This window comes from Fusarium venenatum, assembly GCF_020744135.1.
Source record: "Fusarium venenatum strain MPI-CAGE-CH-0201 chromosome Unknown EDB82scaffold_2, whole genome shotgun sequence".
NCBI classification, from domain to species: domain Eukaryota; kingdom Fungi; phylum Ascomycota; class Sordariomycetes; order Hypocreales; family Nectriaceae; genus Fusarium; species Fusarium venenatum.
The window spans coordinates 2,695,199-2,710,195 of NW_027072130.1; the positions used below are offsets into that span (position 1 = coordinate 2,695,199).

Below are 14,997 nucleotides of genomic sequence, written 5' to 3' on the forward strand. Positions count from 1 at the left end.
AATAGAATATCTACCAATGGAACGGCGTGGCTGAAGTGGCTGAAGAATATAGCTCGAGCTGTCAAACCGCTCATCCTACTACCCTAGGTATAAAGCTGGGAACTAAGACTCATTTCTATCCAACTCATCATATTGGGAGTTAGTGTAGACCTGTCGGCCTAGAGAATATGTGTATCTGCATACTTTCAAATACCCTACGTATACCCACTATGTTTAGCACAATCATTGACCTCTCAAGGCCTCACCCATCTCAACACCTGTCGTGTGCTCACTTGACTACTTCTTTGAACCAGCTCGCCATCGGACTAGTCGAACAAGCTTGTCGCCCCCATACAGATGAATGTATGTTTAAAGCTACATGATCAGCCTGAACCGAGCATAACTCGAGTGCCGAGACTCCTCTGATGTATATCGAGATGAATGACAAACCTACGGGTCCGTTCTTGAGAAGTGGCCTGAGATTTCTCACTTGGTGAGAAAAAGGACGGGCGAGCGGGAGCCTGAGTCAGAAGAAATACCTGTCTCCTTGGATCTCACATGACGGTGTTGTGGAAGAGTGCATCTATTGTCATTGCTGGAGTGACGGCAGAGTAGGGGTCTAAAGAAACCCATACTGAGTAGAGATGGAGAAGACAACAAAAGCCCAAGACGACAGAGACGACAGAAGATTAAAGCTATCAGAGCGAGACTATATCACTATTCGAAACCTGCGAGTAATTTAACAAGAAGTACACATCATCATTGTTATCAATTCGACGAAGACATGGTCGAAAATTCTTGCGGTGTATATGTCTGTTGTATATGGGCCTGGGCATTGTTATTTTTCGCCGTCTTTATGTGTACTAACACTTCCATTGATACCCCAGAACAAAAGATGAACGCTTAAACAGCACCAAAATCAGGAGAAGAATGGCGCTGCTCTAGGTATGCTTCTGGGATAAAAAGCGATGTTGATACCTCTCAGAAAAGAAGTGATTTGAAGTTGAATCAAACAAATAGCCGATGGAGCGATCTGAAGGGGTGGCAGACCTGCTACGCGCATTTAGGCAAGGCATCAACTCGGCAGATGATTAAGAAAGGTTTTGTAGGTTCACGTGTTGTGTTGTGTTCCATTATAAGTTTATAACCTTGCTAAGATGCAACGACTCTGACCTCAGGGTGTTAGAAAAATTGACCACTAGGAGCATAAGTGACGAAATTAGTAGGTCAGTTTATGCTCCTTAGACTATACTTCTTAGACTACTTATTTTTATACTCTAAGTCTTAGGAGGTCATTTTTTTGCTACCCACTAGTCTGAGTAAACAAATCCTTGATAAGTGGTAAAGTGGATCCCATGTGGATGAAGCCATCACCAAGCTTGAAAGTTTAAATCCACCCGGTTTCGAGACCCGTTGCAAAAACGGTCTCTTCAACTTAGACGCCTGCTAACACTTTAATGACCAATATAGAAGGTAAAGAAAGCCACCAGTCGTTGTATAATAGCCAGCAAGAAATATAGTGCCATTGTTAGGAACTTCCACTGTTTACGACCCATATACCAATACAACAGACTCGAGTCATTGTTGGGTGGCAGTCCTGGTTCTTTTGGCAGCACGGATAATTCTTGGCGAGACAGCCGATACATCCAGCTTACTCCGCTATTTCCCGCGGCTGAGATCCTACACGCTCGAGCTAGATTGGGCCTGTAGTGCCGCAGCCGTACACGGGAGAAGCAGAAGGTTCTGTCATCGCTCGACCGTTGCATGGAATGGTAGGATCGAAAGCGTGGGGTTGGCAGGTCTGTCTCTAGGTTTTGCACCTAATTCAAGTGACATTCGACTGACATGCCAGGGATCTAGATAACTAGTTCTAGAAACCGGTAGGTTGGGCGTGGAAGCCGGTACAAGTACATAATACATGGCGCAAATTAGTATCTTATTCCAAAGAGTACCTCGTAGGTAGATATGTATAGCTGTTGGTCTGAAATGTATTTGACTACTAACCTACCTGCCTAACAAGGGTTGAGGCTAATTGATATGTCAATGAATGTGGAGATAGCCGTTCTTCTCTTCTTCCACATAACATGACACTTAGACTTGCCTGCATTGGAACAAGAAACCATTACAACCATCAAGATGTTGATCACTAGAAGGGTCTTTCAAGTTCCATATCCCGCGCACATAAGGTTTGCGTCATACAGGAACCTTGCTAAGTTGGACCCCACTCTGCAATCCGCGGTAACAGTGTTACTACAGAGTTGGATATTCCACTGAGGCCATAATTTAATGGATTCACAAGTGGTGTTTGGTGTTTTGTTCTGTAAACATTGCTTAGGTAGTTTGACAGGGTACAAGTGATTGCAATGAGAAAGCACTGCAATTCTTCAAAGCCAGTACCATGTAGGTAGTTAACTTTCTGTCTTGCCGTTCCGCTTTCTCATTCCATTCTCCATGCCATGTTGTTGGTCCTTCTTCGGCCGCCAGCCGACATCCATATGACATCCGATGGCTGCTCTGTCTCACTCACTCCCACTCGTACTCCCAGTCACTCACCGTTTCAAAAGACGCCCTCGTCTTATCCTGAATAGGCACTCATGCTACATCGATTATTACCAGACCAGCCTAGCCTCAGAACTAGGCAAGGCACATACATAGCATAACGTCAAAGGCCCTTCTTCATTTTCTAGCCTCTTAACTATTAAGGTAACTCATGTTACTATTTATCCCACCATATCGTCACCTTCGTGCATCGCCCACCTTCCGTCGCTTTTTCGTTCCCTTTCCTTCCATCCGTCTCATGCTCCCTTCTTTTGGACTTTTTTCTTACTGGCAAACAATATTCCCTCAACGCCTGATTGTTCTTAATCTCTGCTGCCTCTAACTTGTCTTTGCCGAGACAACTGAGCTGGATCTTGGATCTCACGTCAACCCCCGTTATTAATTGTCTCCGCATCAGAAGAACCGAGCCAGACCTGCTCCAGAACGGCCCAATTGACCGCGTGATAAGAGCGCAACGAACGACAAGACGGTATCTCTGCATCTCACTCGCATTTTCGGATCATCTTCTCCTATCTTACCAACGACCAACCGAATTCCCAGTCTCGGACTGTGATGGGCTTGCGACTTGTCCCCAGTCAATAATCAACTCATATTGACTTCGCTTCGCCCCTCGTCGATATCGCCCTTTGTAACGAAACGATTACAAAAGTTATGGCCGCTACCGTTGCGCCTTCACATGCTGCTGGCCTGTCGTCATCGGGCATCCCTGCGCCGTCGCATTCCCGCTCTCAAGATGTCTCGGGCGCATCGACATCTTCCGCCCCAAGCCCGCTACCACAAACCCGCAAGTTTAATCTCCGAGACTTCAGACGGGTTAGAACACTAGGGACAGGTAATTCCACCTTCTGTCTCATGAAACATCTTGTTCAACTCTGACCTTATCTAAAGGAACCTTTGCTCGAGTCTGCCTCGTCCGCCCCGCCGCAACCGCGCATATCCCCCTCGATCACCAACTCAACCCCGAAGTTTATGCTCTCAAGATACTCCGGAAGCCAGAAGTCATCCGTCTCAAGCAGGTTGATCATGTCCGACACGAACGCGCTATCCTCGCCGATGTAGCAGGTCACCCCTTCATCACAACTCTGATTGCCTCATTTTCCGACCAGGATTCACTCTACATGTTACTCGACTACGTCCCAGGCGGAGAGCTTTTCACATACCTTAGGAAGTTACGGCGTTTCGAGGAACCCGTCGCTCGGTTTTACGCTGCAGAAATTGTTCTGGTCCTGGAGTACTTGCATGAACAGCAAGGCGGTATCGCCTACCGAGACCTCAAACCTGAGAACTTGCTTCTGGACCAGGAGGGGCACATCAAACTAGTTGATTTTGGCTTCGCAAAGCGACTTGGCTACCGTGAAGACAACCGACCAGTCGAAACATATACCTTGTGTGGAACACCTGAGTATCTCGCTCCGGAAGTGATTCAAAACAAAGGACACACCGGCGCAGTTGACTGGTGGGCATTGGGCATTTTGATATACGAGTTCTTGACGGGATATCCTCCATTTTGGCACCAAAATCCTATCGAGATCTACAAACAGTCAGTTCTGTTACTTCAAGACGCACCCCATTTGACTAACTATCTATATACAGAATTCTTGAGAAGCCTGTCGTCTTTCCACAAGACCCCCCGTTGTCAGAAGAAGCCAAAGACATAATACGCTCTCTCTGTACCGTCGATCGTTCGCGGCGTCTCGGCAACATCAGCGGCGGTGCAGCTCGTGTCAAGTCTCACCTCTTCTTTCAAGACACAGACTGGGATGAAATCTTAGATCGCCGACAGAAGGGCCCTATACAGCCCCCAATACGATACCCAGGTGATGCGCAATGCTTTGATGTGTATCCTGAGGATGATGGGACCCGCGAGCCATACGGCCGTGAGATGGCGGAGAAGTATGACCCATACTTTGCTGATTTCTGATCGTGAAATCACAATGCGATCCAGCCACCCCTAATGGATGCGGGTCGTCCATTGGAAAGCACTCGATGCATACCTGTGCGCCCAAAAACATAAACGCAACAATATATCAGTTCTCCCTGGCATTTAGGGACAACACACAGACGCCTTTAAGTGGGCGATGCTCTACAAGAGCGGAACATGCAATCACGAACCATGAATAAATAGCGGAATGAGCTTGGTTTTCTATTGGCTTTTCATATTCAGCCTTCATTTGCAACAGCCTTATGATGAATTAAATGGGGAATGGCGTTTGATTACAGGTTTGGGACCATGAGCTGTTGGACCGCTCACTGCCGTCTCATGTTATTCGAACTGTTTTGACTTTCGTACATAAAAATTAGTCACATCAAATTGACAGACAATTGAGAGCGTAACGCTTTGCATTACGATTGGTTCCTGAGCGGCAGACATGTTGATTAAAACATGGCTCGTATATAATTTGACGACGTTTTCTTTGAATCACGACTTACACCCATGACAATCAGCTGACAACGTGAGTATAAGTGTGTAATTAGTAAGTAGGTATCTGTTTATGGTCCATGCCAGCCTCGTCTACCTCCCGGAACTGTTCAAGAGATGATTGAGGAGAAACGAAGTGAACGACAGAAACACATGTAGTCAGCATGTCCAGCACTAGAAAAATATGCGGATCTCAGTTGAACTACCAAACTTAGGCGGTAATCACGACCGTTCACCAAAACATCTTCAACTCTATGTTTATAAGAAACTGGACCAACTAGAACAAGCGATATAACCAATACACGCCAGCACCAAAGGCGAGAATGGTGGCTAAGATGCAAGCACCCTCCTTTGTACTCCATAAATACATGCTCCAACCAGCCATGACCTCCTTGCGACGCGCGGCTGCGCGGCGCTCCCAGGCCTCTGGGTCGATCTCCACTGGGAGTCGGGCTCGAGGATCTTTGCTCATATCATGATCCACATTTGATGGCGGAGCCATCTCACTAGGTGCAACGAGGGGCACATCAGCGCGGAGGAAGACAGGACGATGATCGCTCATGCGTAAAACAGGCAGACAATCATAAGCGCGAACATTAATCTTGGGGTTCTTATCGTCTCCTTTCTTCAACCACGAAGGCACATCAAGGAACAAGACCCGATCTGTCCAGCCCGGATAACGATGGACTGCAAACTTCCACGGCACATCAAGTTCGGGCTCTTGAGTGCCAGGCTTTTGAGGTAACACATCGTACTTGTACGTTGGTGGGAACCGCACCTCATGCTCTGATAGACCGTGCAATGTCCGACCAGCGTTACGTTCCCGTGTCAACTGATCGAGGCGGAAGAAGTCTGGGTAGTAATTTTCGGACTCTGGGTCAAGGCTAGGGAAAGCAGCTGACGGGGGCGGAGATGTAGTTGAGATGCGATAATTCAAGTCACCAGCTACAAAGAGATGGGACGTAGGCTTAAAGACAGAGATACTGTGCAGCTGTTGCTGGAGGCGCGAATGTTGTTCGTCGTGCTCAGCATCAAGGAGGCGGACACGTTCCGGTTGATCTTCAGCAGGCGGCGTTGAGGCAGGTGATGGAGTGACAGAGGTCTTGTAGCTATTCACAACCACTTCTGGATTCCCAAAGGCCATTCCACGCATTATGGCTGCCCAATTGGCATTACGTCTCGGTAAATTCCACTCCATGGCTGCCAAATGCGTGGCAACAAAAGTCAGCTCAGATGAGCCACCATCGCCTTCGTAAAGCATGCGCAACCCAACAGCACCCTTGTTTCCCATCTCTGCTGCGCCGAAACCGACTTCTGCCTCTTGGATATTCTTTAGGCGTGATGCGTCGCGCGCAAAGAGAAGGATGGCGGTGTAGCCGACATTGTTGCCTCGTACAAGAGTGTATGGCTTCGCGGGACGGGTAGTGGGCGTGACGGCGATGGTGTCGCTTTCCTGGCTCAAAATGTTATCGAGAACATGCTGGGCGGCGATGTTGATGGCTTGTTCGTATCGTGATATATACTGTTTCAAAAAGTAACCACCAATAAAGGAGTATGCCAAAGGTGCTACCTCCTGCAAAGAGCTGCAAACAGAACATGAATCAGTACCGTGCTCCTTAGTTTGTGTATATTTCCTTCGGCCGTATCTTGCATGTCATGAAGGTTCATGGTAGCAATGGTATCGAAGTTGTTGCTTCGTAGGTAACCAAGAAGATTAGCGGCTTACAGAACAACGACCTGCGGTAAATCGGTGGCATTTTGGCGGAAAGCGGTTTGTAGGTGAGCGCTGAAGACGGGGACGTCGAGCAGGTTTTTCGCACAGTTAAATGTCAGGTACAACAGATCAACAGAAGGGACGGACAGAGGCGTCATTGCGGTCGAAGTGGAAGAGTTGGAGAGTTTGGATTGTGACGTTGAAGCTACTGAGGTAGATTTGGGTGTGGATGCTGCAGCTAAAGTCGATGCCGTCATGACAACTGCCAGATTGAAGTCTGAACTACCGTCAGAACGAGAAGAGATAGTGAGAACAAAGTGAAAGAGAGGCACTCCCCAGGCAGGTGACAAGAATGAAAAAGGGTCCAGCCAGTCCCGCTTAGAGACCAAAATGGAAATCTTAAAGGCGCACGAGGCTGGCGCAACCCAACCCGACGCAATGCTGTGTGAGTGAGTGCAGGTGCGTTGGTGGGATGGATCGAGGGGATGGGATCTGGATCTGGAACCCAAAGAAAATTGTGGGGTTGATGTTTGGTTTCGCCGATCATCACCAGTTTTTAATCTACCTATCTTAAGTACTGGGTACCTACCAAGGTAATAACTAGGACTTGGGATTGAGAAAACTTGATACCAATAACCTACTTGTCTGAGAAATAAGATAACTTAGTTAATTTATGCTACTTTAAGCCTCTCTCAAGTTTTTTTTATCCTGCCTCCTCAGATAGGCTTTATTTTGAGGGTGTCGACATTCAATCTAGGCATGGTCACTCGAGATACATCATCGTGTCTATCAGTCAGAGATGACATCGGTGAACCCGTGCTCAAACCTGATCAGTGAAACTGTAAGAAGATCTCAGTTGTAGCTAGGTGCTTGTGGACACTTCATGCAAGGCACGGAAACGTAGATGGATATAGTGGCTAAGATATAGTTGATTCCTCCTGATATGGACAGTTTACTCAGCCCTTTTAGCAGACGTACAACCAAGAAATACCATCGCATGAGGAGCTTCGAAAACAGTTTAAGTTCCTAACTAACTTACCTAGGTACTAAGTCAGCATTATACCAGCATCCTGTATAGGGGCAACACCAGACAACAACTTACGTTTTTATATATGGCAACAACATGGGCAAATCACATTAACCCCGCTATGAAATTACGCCAATTGGACTCGTGTGATCCCAAGACCGCTGCATGTGACCTACCCTTCCACGGTACCGTGATCGTTCTCTCTGCGCCCGCACGAGGCTGTGCTCTTACAGAGCTGAAGACAGGCGTAGCCCAAAAATCTCCTCCTATGATCCATACATTGAGTACCTACCTAGAGGCAGGCTTGGGCTGGGGTCATCACAATATCCCAGATGACTGGCTGTATACTGTGACGTTATTGACAGACATGGGAAGTTAGTTGGTAGATTCAAGTCTCATGGTATGAACCAACACATTTTCACAAGACGGAACCGTGGTTACCAAATAAAAACGCAGACGCAATTTGTAAACTATCTATGTGGTGCAAAACGAGTGAATGGATGAATGATGAGTTTAAGCAAACGTAGAATATCTCTGCCCACAGTGGGATGTTTTGACTCGCCAACCATGGGTAACAGCACCTGCCAAGCCATGCCGTATGATGCTGTTCTCTGGCCAAGTAACACCTGAATAGAGAGATGTACTAACTGCAAGGTTATTGAGCTTCCACTTGTCTGATTCCATTCATCAAGGCTAAGGGAGTGCGAGACCAGGGCTAGCCTTGACTCGGACCGGTAAACCTCACTATTCTCTCTGCCATCAGAAAGTACCTTCTGACCCTATTACCATCATCGCCCGAGTGTCGATGACAACTCCTTGATCAACTCAACACCTCCAAGACGTCCCCTGTCGCCTCCCCAGAAGCCGCCCCCGAAGGAAGCAAACTTCAAAGTCCAAAGCAACCGTCTGAGCATTGTAATAGAAAGTAAAAGAAAAATAATACATGAAAGAAATGCCTGCTGGGCGGGATCAAAGCTGTACCGCATCGACGGAATAGAGTCGTATCGTACTACGAACCCAAATTCAGCCCAGGGACGAGTATTGTATAATCGGCGATAATATCCGGCATCCGAGGTGCGAGGCTACTATCGAATAATGCAGCCAAGAACCCACAGGTCTAGTACACCTAGCAAGGAGGAGTACCGGACATGCCGTTCAGGAAAGTCTCCTGAAGGCGCTGAGGTTATTCATAGAAAACCGGGACGGTTTATCCATAGTATAACACCCTCGCCATCAAGAGCAACCCGAGCCAAATGTCGTGAACCCCCAGAACATACGTCGAAGAACGAGATAGAGCAAATGTGTAGGAAATAGGCGTGATCGAACCGCGCCCCAACAGTCGACAGCGATCAATGGGCAGAATGATGGCCAGCAGAATCATCCAGCTTTTCAATAAACTTGCATCCGGATGTCGATGTTGGGTTTGTATCGTCAGTATCGGTCGCCACTAGTAAGAATCCCAAAAAAAAGAGAGGGGTGATCGGTTTCGAAATCATTTCGGCCGATAGCTGCCCGAGGCATGTCCCGCTCCCTTGGAAGCTGAGCGAAGCCTGTTTATCGTCCACTGAGTCAGCCATAGTTGTCAGCAAATCTTCCTTCGGCCAGCGGTACAAAAACACACTACACGCAAAGAAGGAAAAGATTCCTTACAAAAGAACAAGAAAAATGGGCTTTACTTATAACTCACATCCTGTCGCTTCCACCAATGGCACGGTTGGTGTCGGGAGTGTCAACGCCAGCGCCAGAGCCTCGCTCAAGCATCTTGCGGCGAGTGCTGGGAATAGCGTTGGGCTTAGCAGCAGACTGGCCGGCAGTAGCGGCATTGGTGCGGCTGGCACGAGCCTTCTCGTCATCCTCGGGGTTGGCTTGGCCAGCAGCCTGGGCGATAGCCTGAGCGTTCTTCTGGTACTTGTATACGGTCCAATCGAAGACGTAGTCGTACTGGAAACCCTCACGAACGAAGAGGTCTCGGAAGATCTTGCGGAGGTAGCTGTAGTCGGGCTTGTCATCGAAGCGAAGGGATCGAGTGTAGTTCAGGTAGATGGCAAACTCGTTAGGGAAACCACGGCAAAGGACCTCAGTGGGGGTAGTCATCTTCTTCTCCATGATGCGGTCGTACTTCTGTTTTTTGGTAGCAGCCTTCAGACCTTGCCAGGGAAGGGAGCCACGACAGAAATAGAGCATGACGTAGCCCAGTGACTCCATATCATCACGTCGAGACTGCTCAACACCCAAATGAGTGTTGATAGATGCGTAACGGGCAGTTCCAGTAAGGTTCTTGTTCTCTCTGTAGGGGATGTGGAAATGAGTCTTGGGGTCTCGGTACTTCTTGGCCAGACCGAAATCGATAACGTTAACCTGGTTGCCACGCTTGCCAATACCCATAAGGAAGTTGTCAGGCTTGATATCTCGGTGGATGAAGGACTTGGCGTGGATGTACTCGATACGTGAGATAAGTTGATCGGCCAGGAGAAGGACGGTCTTCAGGGAGAATTTTCGGTTACAGAAGTTGAAGAGGTCCTCCAGACTGGGACCAAGGAGGTCGAGAACCATGGCATTGTAGTCGCACTCGGTACCGAACCAGCGAACAAATGGAATACCGACACCACCGGCCAGAGACTTGTAGACACGGGCCTCATACTCCAACTGAGGATGCTTGGCCTTGACAGACTCGAGCTTGATGGCAATCTCCTCTCCAGAGATTATGTTGGTACCGAGGTAAATATCACCGAAAGAGCCTGAACCAATCTTTCGACCGATACGGTACTTGTTACCGACGCGAAGATCCTATTTTTCGTGATCAGCTAAGTTCAGTTACACATATTATCACAACCCAAAGCCTTGGCAAGACAATAACTAGAGAGATATGGCATCGTTCCGAGACGGGATACACCGCCAGAAATATGGCATCTTTTTCTCTCAAGATCGTTTGGTGCTGAGACTTGTGTTGAGATGGGAGCTGTAAACGTACCATTGTCGTCATGATGAAAGTTGGTGATTCCGTTCCTCAGGAATGGAAGCTGAAAAGTGTGTAAAAAGTTTGTGATGATCTGCGAGCCAACTCTGGCTACGACGACAGTCAGTGCCCGGTCTTCAGGTAAAAAGTGGACGGATAGAAGGATAAAAGGAAAAGAAAACTGGCGGCGATGCGTCAAGATGAGAGGGGCAAAATTGGGTCGGGGTAGCAGGCTTAAAACGAGGGCGGTGGGCAACGCCACAAGGCAAATCCGACGTAACAGGACGTAAGAACGAGTCGCCCGACAAGCCCCAAAGAGTAATATGAAAAACCCGCGCAGACATGAGTCGGAAGAGCCGAAGTTAAAACCAAAGTAGGATATAACAAATAATCACGTCGTAAAAAGCCAAAGTGTGCACTTAGGGGAACTGTAACGGTTGAGTTTGTACATACCTGCAAGAAAGTGTGAGGGATTGGGAGCGGTCAAAACGCGTATAGAGTTGAGCTTTGGAGAGCTACAAGCGTTGGCTAGAGGGAATCGAGGATCGTCGGAAGAGCTGAAAACTCGGTCAAGGTCCTCAAAAACAACCTGGGCAGTTCTGTTGATGAAATGCGTGGATATTCAGGTCGAAGCTGAGAAAGGAAGACGATTTCTCAGCGAGTATGATAGACGTGGACTTTTGAGGCCGTCGTCAAGATGGTAGTGGGTGCAAAACAGTTAGATGTTGGGAGGAGGATGGCGGAAGGGCGTCGTGGGGTGGAAGAAGTGAATGGGAGAAAATGGCAGGCTGAAGGGGGAGAAAAGGGATTTGGAAAGCAGAAGGGGGGCGGGTAGGCAAGAGAGTAAATGGGTGAGAAAAGTGGAGAATGGGGAGAGCGATACCTGACCTAAAGGTGATTGAGAGGCCAGCCCCAGCGTTCGAGAAAGGATACAGCAATAGAAGGAGTTTGTCTGAAGGGCAGGTGAAGTGAAGGAGGTGAACCCAGCAAAAAAGAAAAGGCCGCCCACAAACCGCGCACCAACACGATAGACGAGACTGACACGCACTAAGACCACTGTCTTACCTAGGTGCTCTTCACTGAGATAGCCGCCATTCAGCGGTCCGTTTCCAGGGGGTTGGGCGCCTACTGTATAAGCGGATAGCGCTTCACCTACCTGAAAGATCCCTACGCAGCCGCACCTACCGAGGGCGACCAAAATAAATCTGAATGCGGCCTAAAGTGGGGATGAGGCAACAATTGGCAGGCAAGACAGTGGAGGTGAGACCAATTTACAAACAGGGCCAAGAGTTTAGAATAGCAGTCAAGTAATGTGCATAATCAAATATTGATAGTACTCAAATACAGATACAGCTTCGAAGGGATGTTTCATGATGAATCAAATGCATCAGTCAACTCGCCTGCTCCCCGGTTTGTTGCTTGCATGACCTTGGTCCTGATGCTTTCCACTATTAATCACAGACACCCCTCATAGGCCTGGACTAAAAGCGAGAAAAAACGTACCCAACAAATACTAACCTCGGTTTCGATTCAGTTGACTGTTAACTCCTGTTGCAATCGGCTCTGTTTGGATATTGTACCGTACCAAACATCCCGGCATCCATCCATCCATCCATCCATCCATCCAATTCATTGATAGGTAGTGACTACAGGCCTTGACCTATTGCCGCCCATCGATGTCAAGTCCGCCCTTTTAATGACGACCTAGGCACAATGGTCTGTCGATCACTCCACGGCCCGACATGTTTATAATTTTGCATAGACCACCATAAGCTCTCGTACCGCTTCGATTACTACGGTAGTACGGGCATCCCGAGGTTGAAAGAACATTTCCTGGTTATTAAGGCACGGCAAAGCCCAGACAATCTGAACAGGCCCGCGCATGACGCCCTAGAAGTGGATGTAAGCAAATGAGCTGGGGCAAGGATCTCACGTTGGTTAGTATATATACACTACGTGCAAGTGAATGAGTGAATAAACATAGAGCACTGTTCCATGCAACTTGCAATTGCAGGCCATAGTGATGACCGGGGAGTACAACACTGCCCAATCTCCTTGGCCCGCGTATTCAGGTTTGTTTGCTTATTACAACCGGCCTCAATTGTCTCCCTCCAAAGCCTGATACCTAGGTAAAACGACGAATTGAACAGCACCGGCTCAGCCTCCCCGGTGAGGGGTGCAAGCGAACAAGCGAGCTATAGCTGTCACTGGGCGGTAAGAGAAGAGGAGATAACACCTGACCTTAGCTGCTACTATACCTACATCAGTACCCAGGGAACGGAATGTTGCTAAGTAAGCGGAATGTCAACTTGATGATTTATTCACAGATTCGTTTCACTTTGCTTCTAAGCCTTGCATATCTTATTATTCGCTATGGTAGATGAGGAAACTTCTCGGAGCAAAGCGGTCCAACCAAGAAATTCGAACGAGTTCAAGGGTGAACGGCGTCCCCGTCGAAGACCAAAAATCCTTCTAGCGGCTCGGTCTAGTCGGGCACAGATCCCTTGTATGGGATCCATCTTAGCGCACCCGAGCACATCTAGAACGGAAAAAGAACTTGATCTTTCGATCTCTAATCACAAATAAATAAACTCTGTAATATGAATAAACTCATCATGTTACTTTGCGTATGATCCAGTCTCGGAGACATTCCATCTACAAGTGGTATAGTATATCGTCAGACATCTTCCTTCTACTTCCCCTGAATATAGGTCCGCCGCTAAGCTTCGGAGCCGACCTCTTCCATCCATGTCAGCTCCATTCATCGACTAGAAGAAAAGAAGAGAGAGGGGAAAACACTCACCGACTTATTTATGTCTCAAATCCCCAGCATTTAATTAACGCTTCCTTCTCAACAAAGCGCCAGCTATTGTATAGCGTGTAGACTATTTAGCTGTTAACTTAAGTTCGAAGGATTCCGGCATCAAGGATGCGGAGAGCTGATAACCTATGCCAAATCACAATGACTGCATTTACAAAGCTTGCATCCAATGATTTCGTAGCTTCGGGTCAGACATTGCAACAGCAGGCTCGGCTGATTGCAGCAGTACGAGTCCCAAACGCCAATTAACTAGCAACGCAGTGTAACCAGTCTCGTCCGCCCCTCGACCGCTTTACGCCCATCCTATCCGTCACCCATCAGGTGACAGGTGATACGCCTGCAAAAATGTCACATCGAGATGCAAGGGTCCGTGATGGCTTGCAGTAATGGCTGTCTATGAGCTGAAAATAGCTACAGTAACATCATGCGTTAATCAATGCTCTATCTGGCTACACAATCCCAATCCGTAATAATATTTCTTCCTTCTCTACCAAGATACAAATTCTTCTGCACTGCAACTTGTACCCATGCTTGGTTCTACACGACAATGATATGAAACCCTTCACGGGCGCAGAACAATGCATTCATCGCTGAGCGGCCGCGACCAGAGTCATCTCAGCCCAGTCTAGCTCAACACCACATGTAGCCGTGCCACCTCGCTGGCGTCAAATTATGTCATAGATGGCGGTAACGTTGGCAGAAGTTACATGGTTGAAAATGGTCTATCTTGAACTTTGGAGGTTTGAAACATGAACTACTGCGCCCGATTAAAACTGTACAGTACTCGGTAAACTGAGTCCATCTCTTCATCCTGACGAGCCCAACAGGGCCAAGGAATTCTTCCCAAGTCGGCAAGTGTTTGGAAAGACCCGGCAGGTATCTAACCAGTTGTAGCTAGCTATCATAGTGGGTTGAAGGGTCTTGAAGGTCTCGAACACAGGTCTCTTCACCGTCATATGAAACTTGGGTCAATATCTGATCAGAGACATCAAATGACAGGTGGCCATAGGGAGACGAATATCTAGAGACATTGGATTTTCTTCATGCCGGAAGAATAGGCCAAGTGAGCACGTCTTTAAGAGAACAACACTTCCCTGTCTCATGATGTAATGCCAGTTGTCAACTCATGATGATGTCAACTCTATCATGATGTGTACACGCTTGACAGTTCTCACACCGAAGTCTTCCTCTAAAGCCACCACCAGGCTCAATATCCAATTAACTACCGTTGAGCTCAGTGTGCATTGGCGTATATCCTTACCTACTCGACAATGGGAAACCTACCTTCCAAGCTCAGCTGAATATGCCATACGCAAGTGTTTTGCGGTGAGTTGTTAAATAGATTGGAGGTCAAGCCTTGAGGACCAATAATGATTGACAGCATACTACATCGTTTGGCTGAGCTATTAAGCGCAGTATCAGAACGCACCATTTATGAACAGATCCAATCATACCACATTGTGGAAAGAGAAGCCATTTTCAGTCTTTATCCAAATTGTTGGTTATGGCAAACACTTGGAAT

At 47.7% G+C, this 14,997-nt stretch overlaps 3 protein-coding genes across 3 annotated transcripts; 1 reads left to right on the forward strand and 2 right to left on the reverse strand.

The window, feature by feature from the left end:
- Window positions 1–3,189: 3,189 nt before the first annotated feature.
- Window positions 3,190–4,459, forward strand: EDB82DRAFT_544958 (kinase-like domain-containing protein; the record flags this gene model as incomplete). The annotated part of the gene is made up of 3 exons (XM_025733785.1): window positions 3,190–3,370; window positions 3,427–4,078; window positions 4,132–4,459. The coding sequence occupies 3 exons, from the start codon at window positions 3,190–3,192 to the stop codon at window positions 4,457–4,459; spliced, it is 1,161 nt and encodes a 386-aa protein (XP_025584657.1).
- A 487-nt stretch (window positions 4,460–4,946) lies between these two features.
- On the reverse strand, window positions 4,947–7,310 carry EDB82DRAFT_496530 (Endonuclease/exonuclease/phosphatase). The gene is made up of 2 exons (XM_025733786.2): window positions 6,684–7,310; window positions 4,947–6,540 (listed from the first exon to the last, which is right to left on the reverse strand). Exons 1-2 carry the CDS (start codon window positions 6,926–6,928, stop codon window positions 5,235–5,237), a joined length of 1,551 nt encoding a protein of 516 aa, XP_025584658.2. The 5' UTR covers window positions 6,929–7,310; the 3' UTR covers window positions 4,947–5,234.
- Window positions 7,311–9,140: 1,830 nt separating this feature from the next.
- Window positions 9,141–10,497, reverse strand: EDB82DRAFT_146061 (kinase-like domain-containing protein). The gene is made up of 2 exons (XM_025733788.2): window positions 9,375–10,497; window positions 9,141–9,262 (listed from the first exon to the last, which is right to left on the reverse strand). Exon 1 carries the CDS (start codon window positions 10,249–10,251, stop codon window positions 9,382–9,384), a length of 870 nt encoding a protein of 289 aa, XP_025584659.2. The 5' UTR covers window positions 10,252–10,497; the 3' UTR covers window positions 9,141–9,262; window positions 9,375–9,381.
- Between the last annotated feature and the right edge of the window lie 4,500 nt (window positions 10,498–14,997).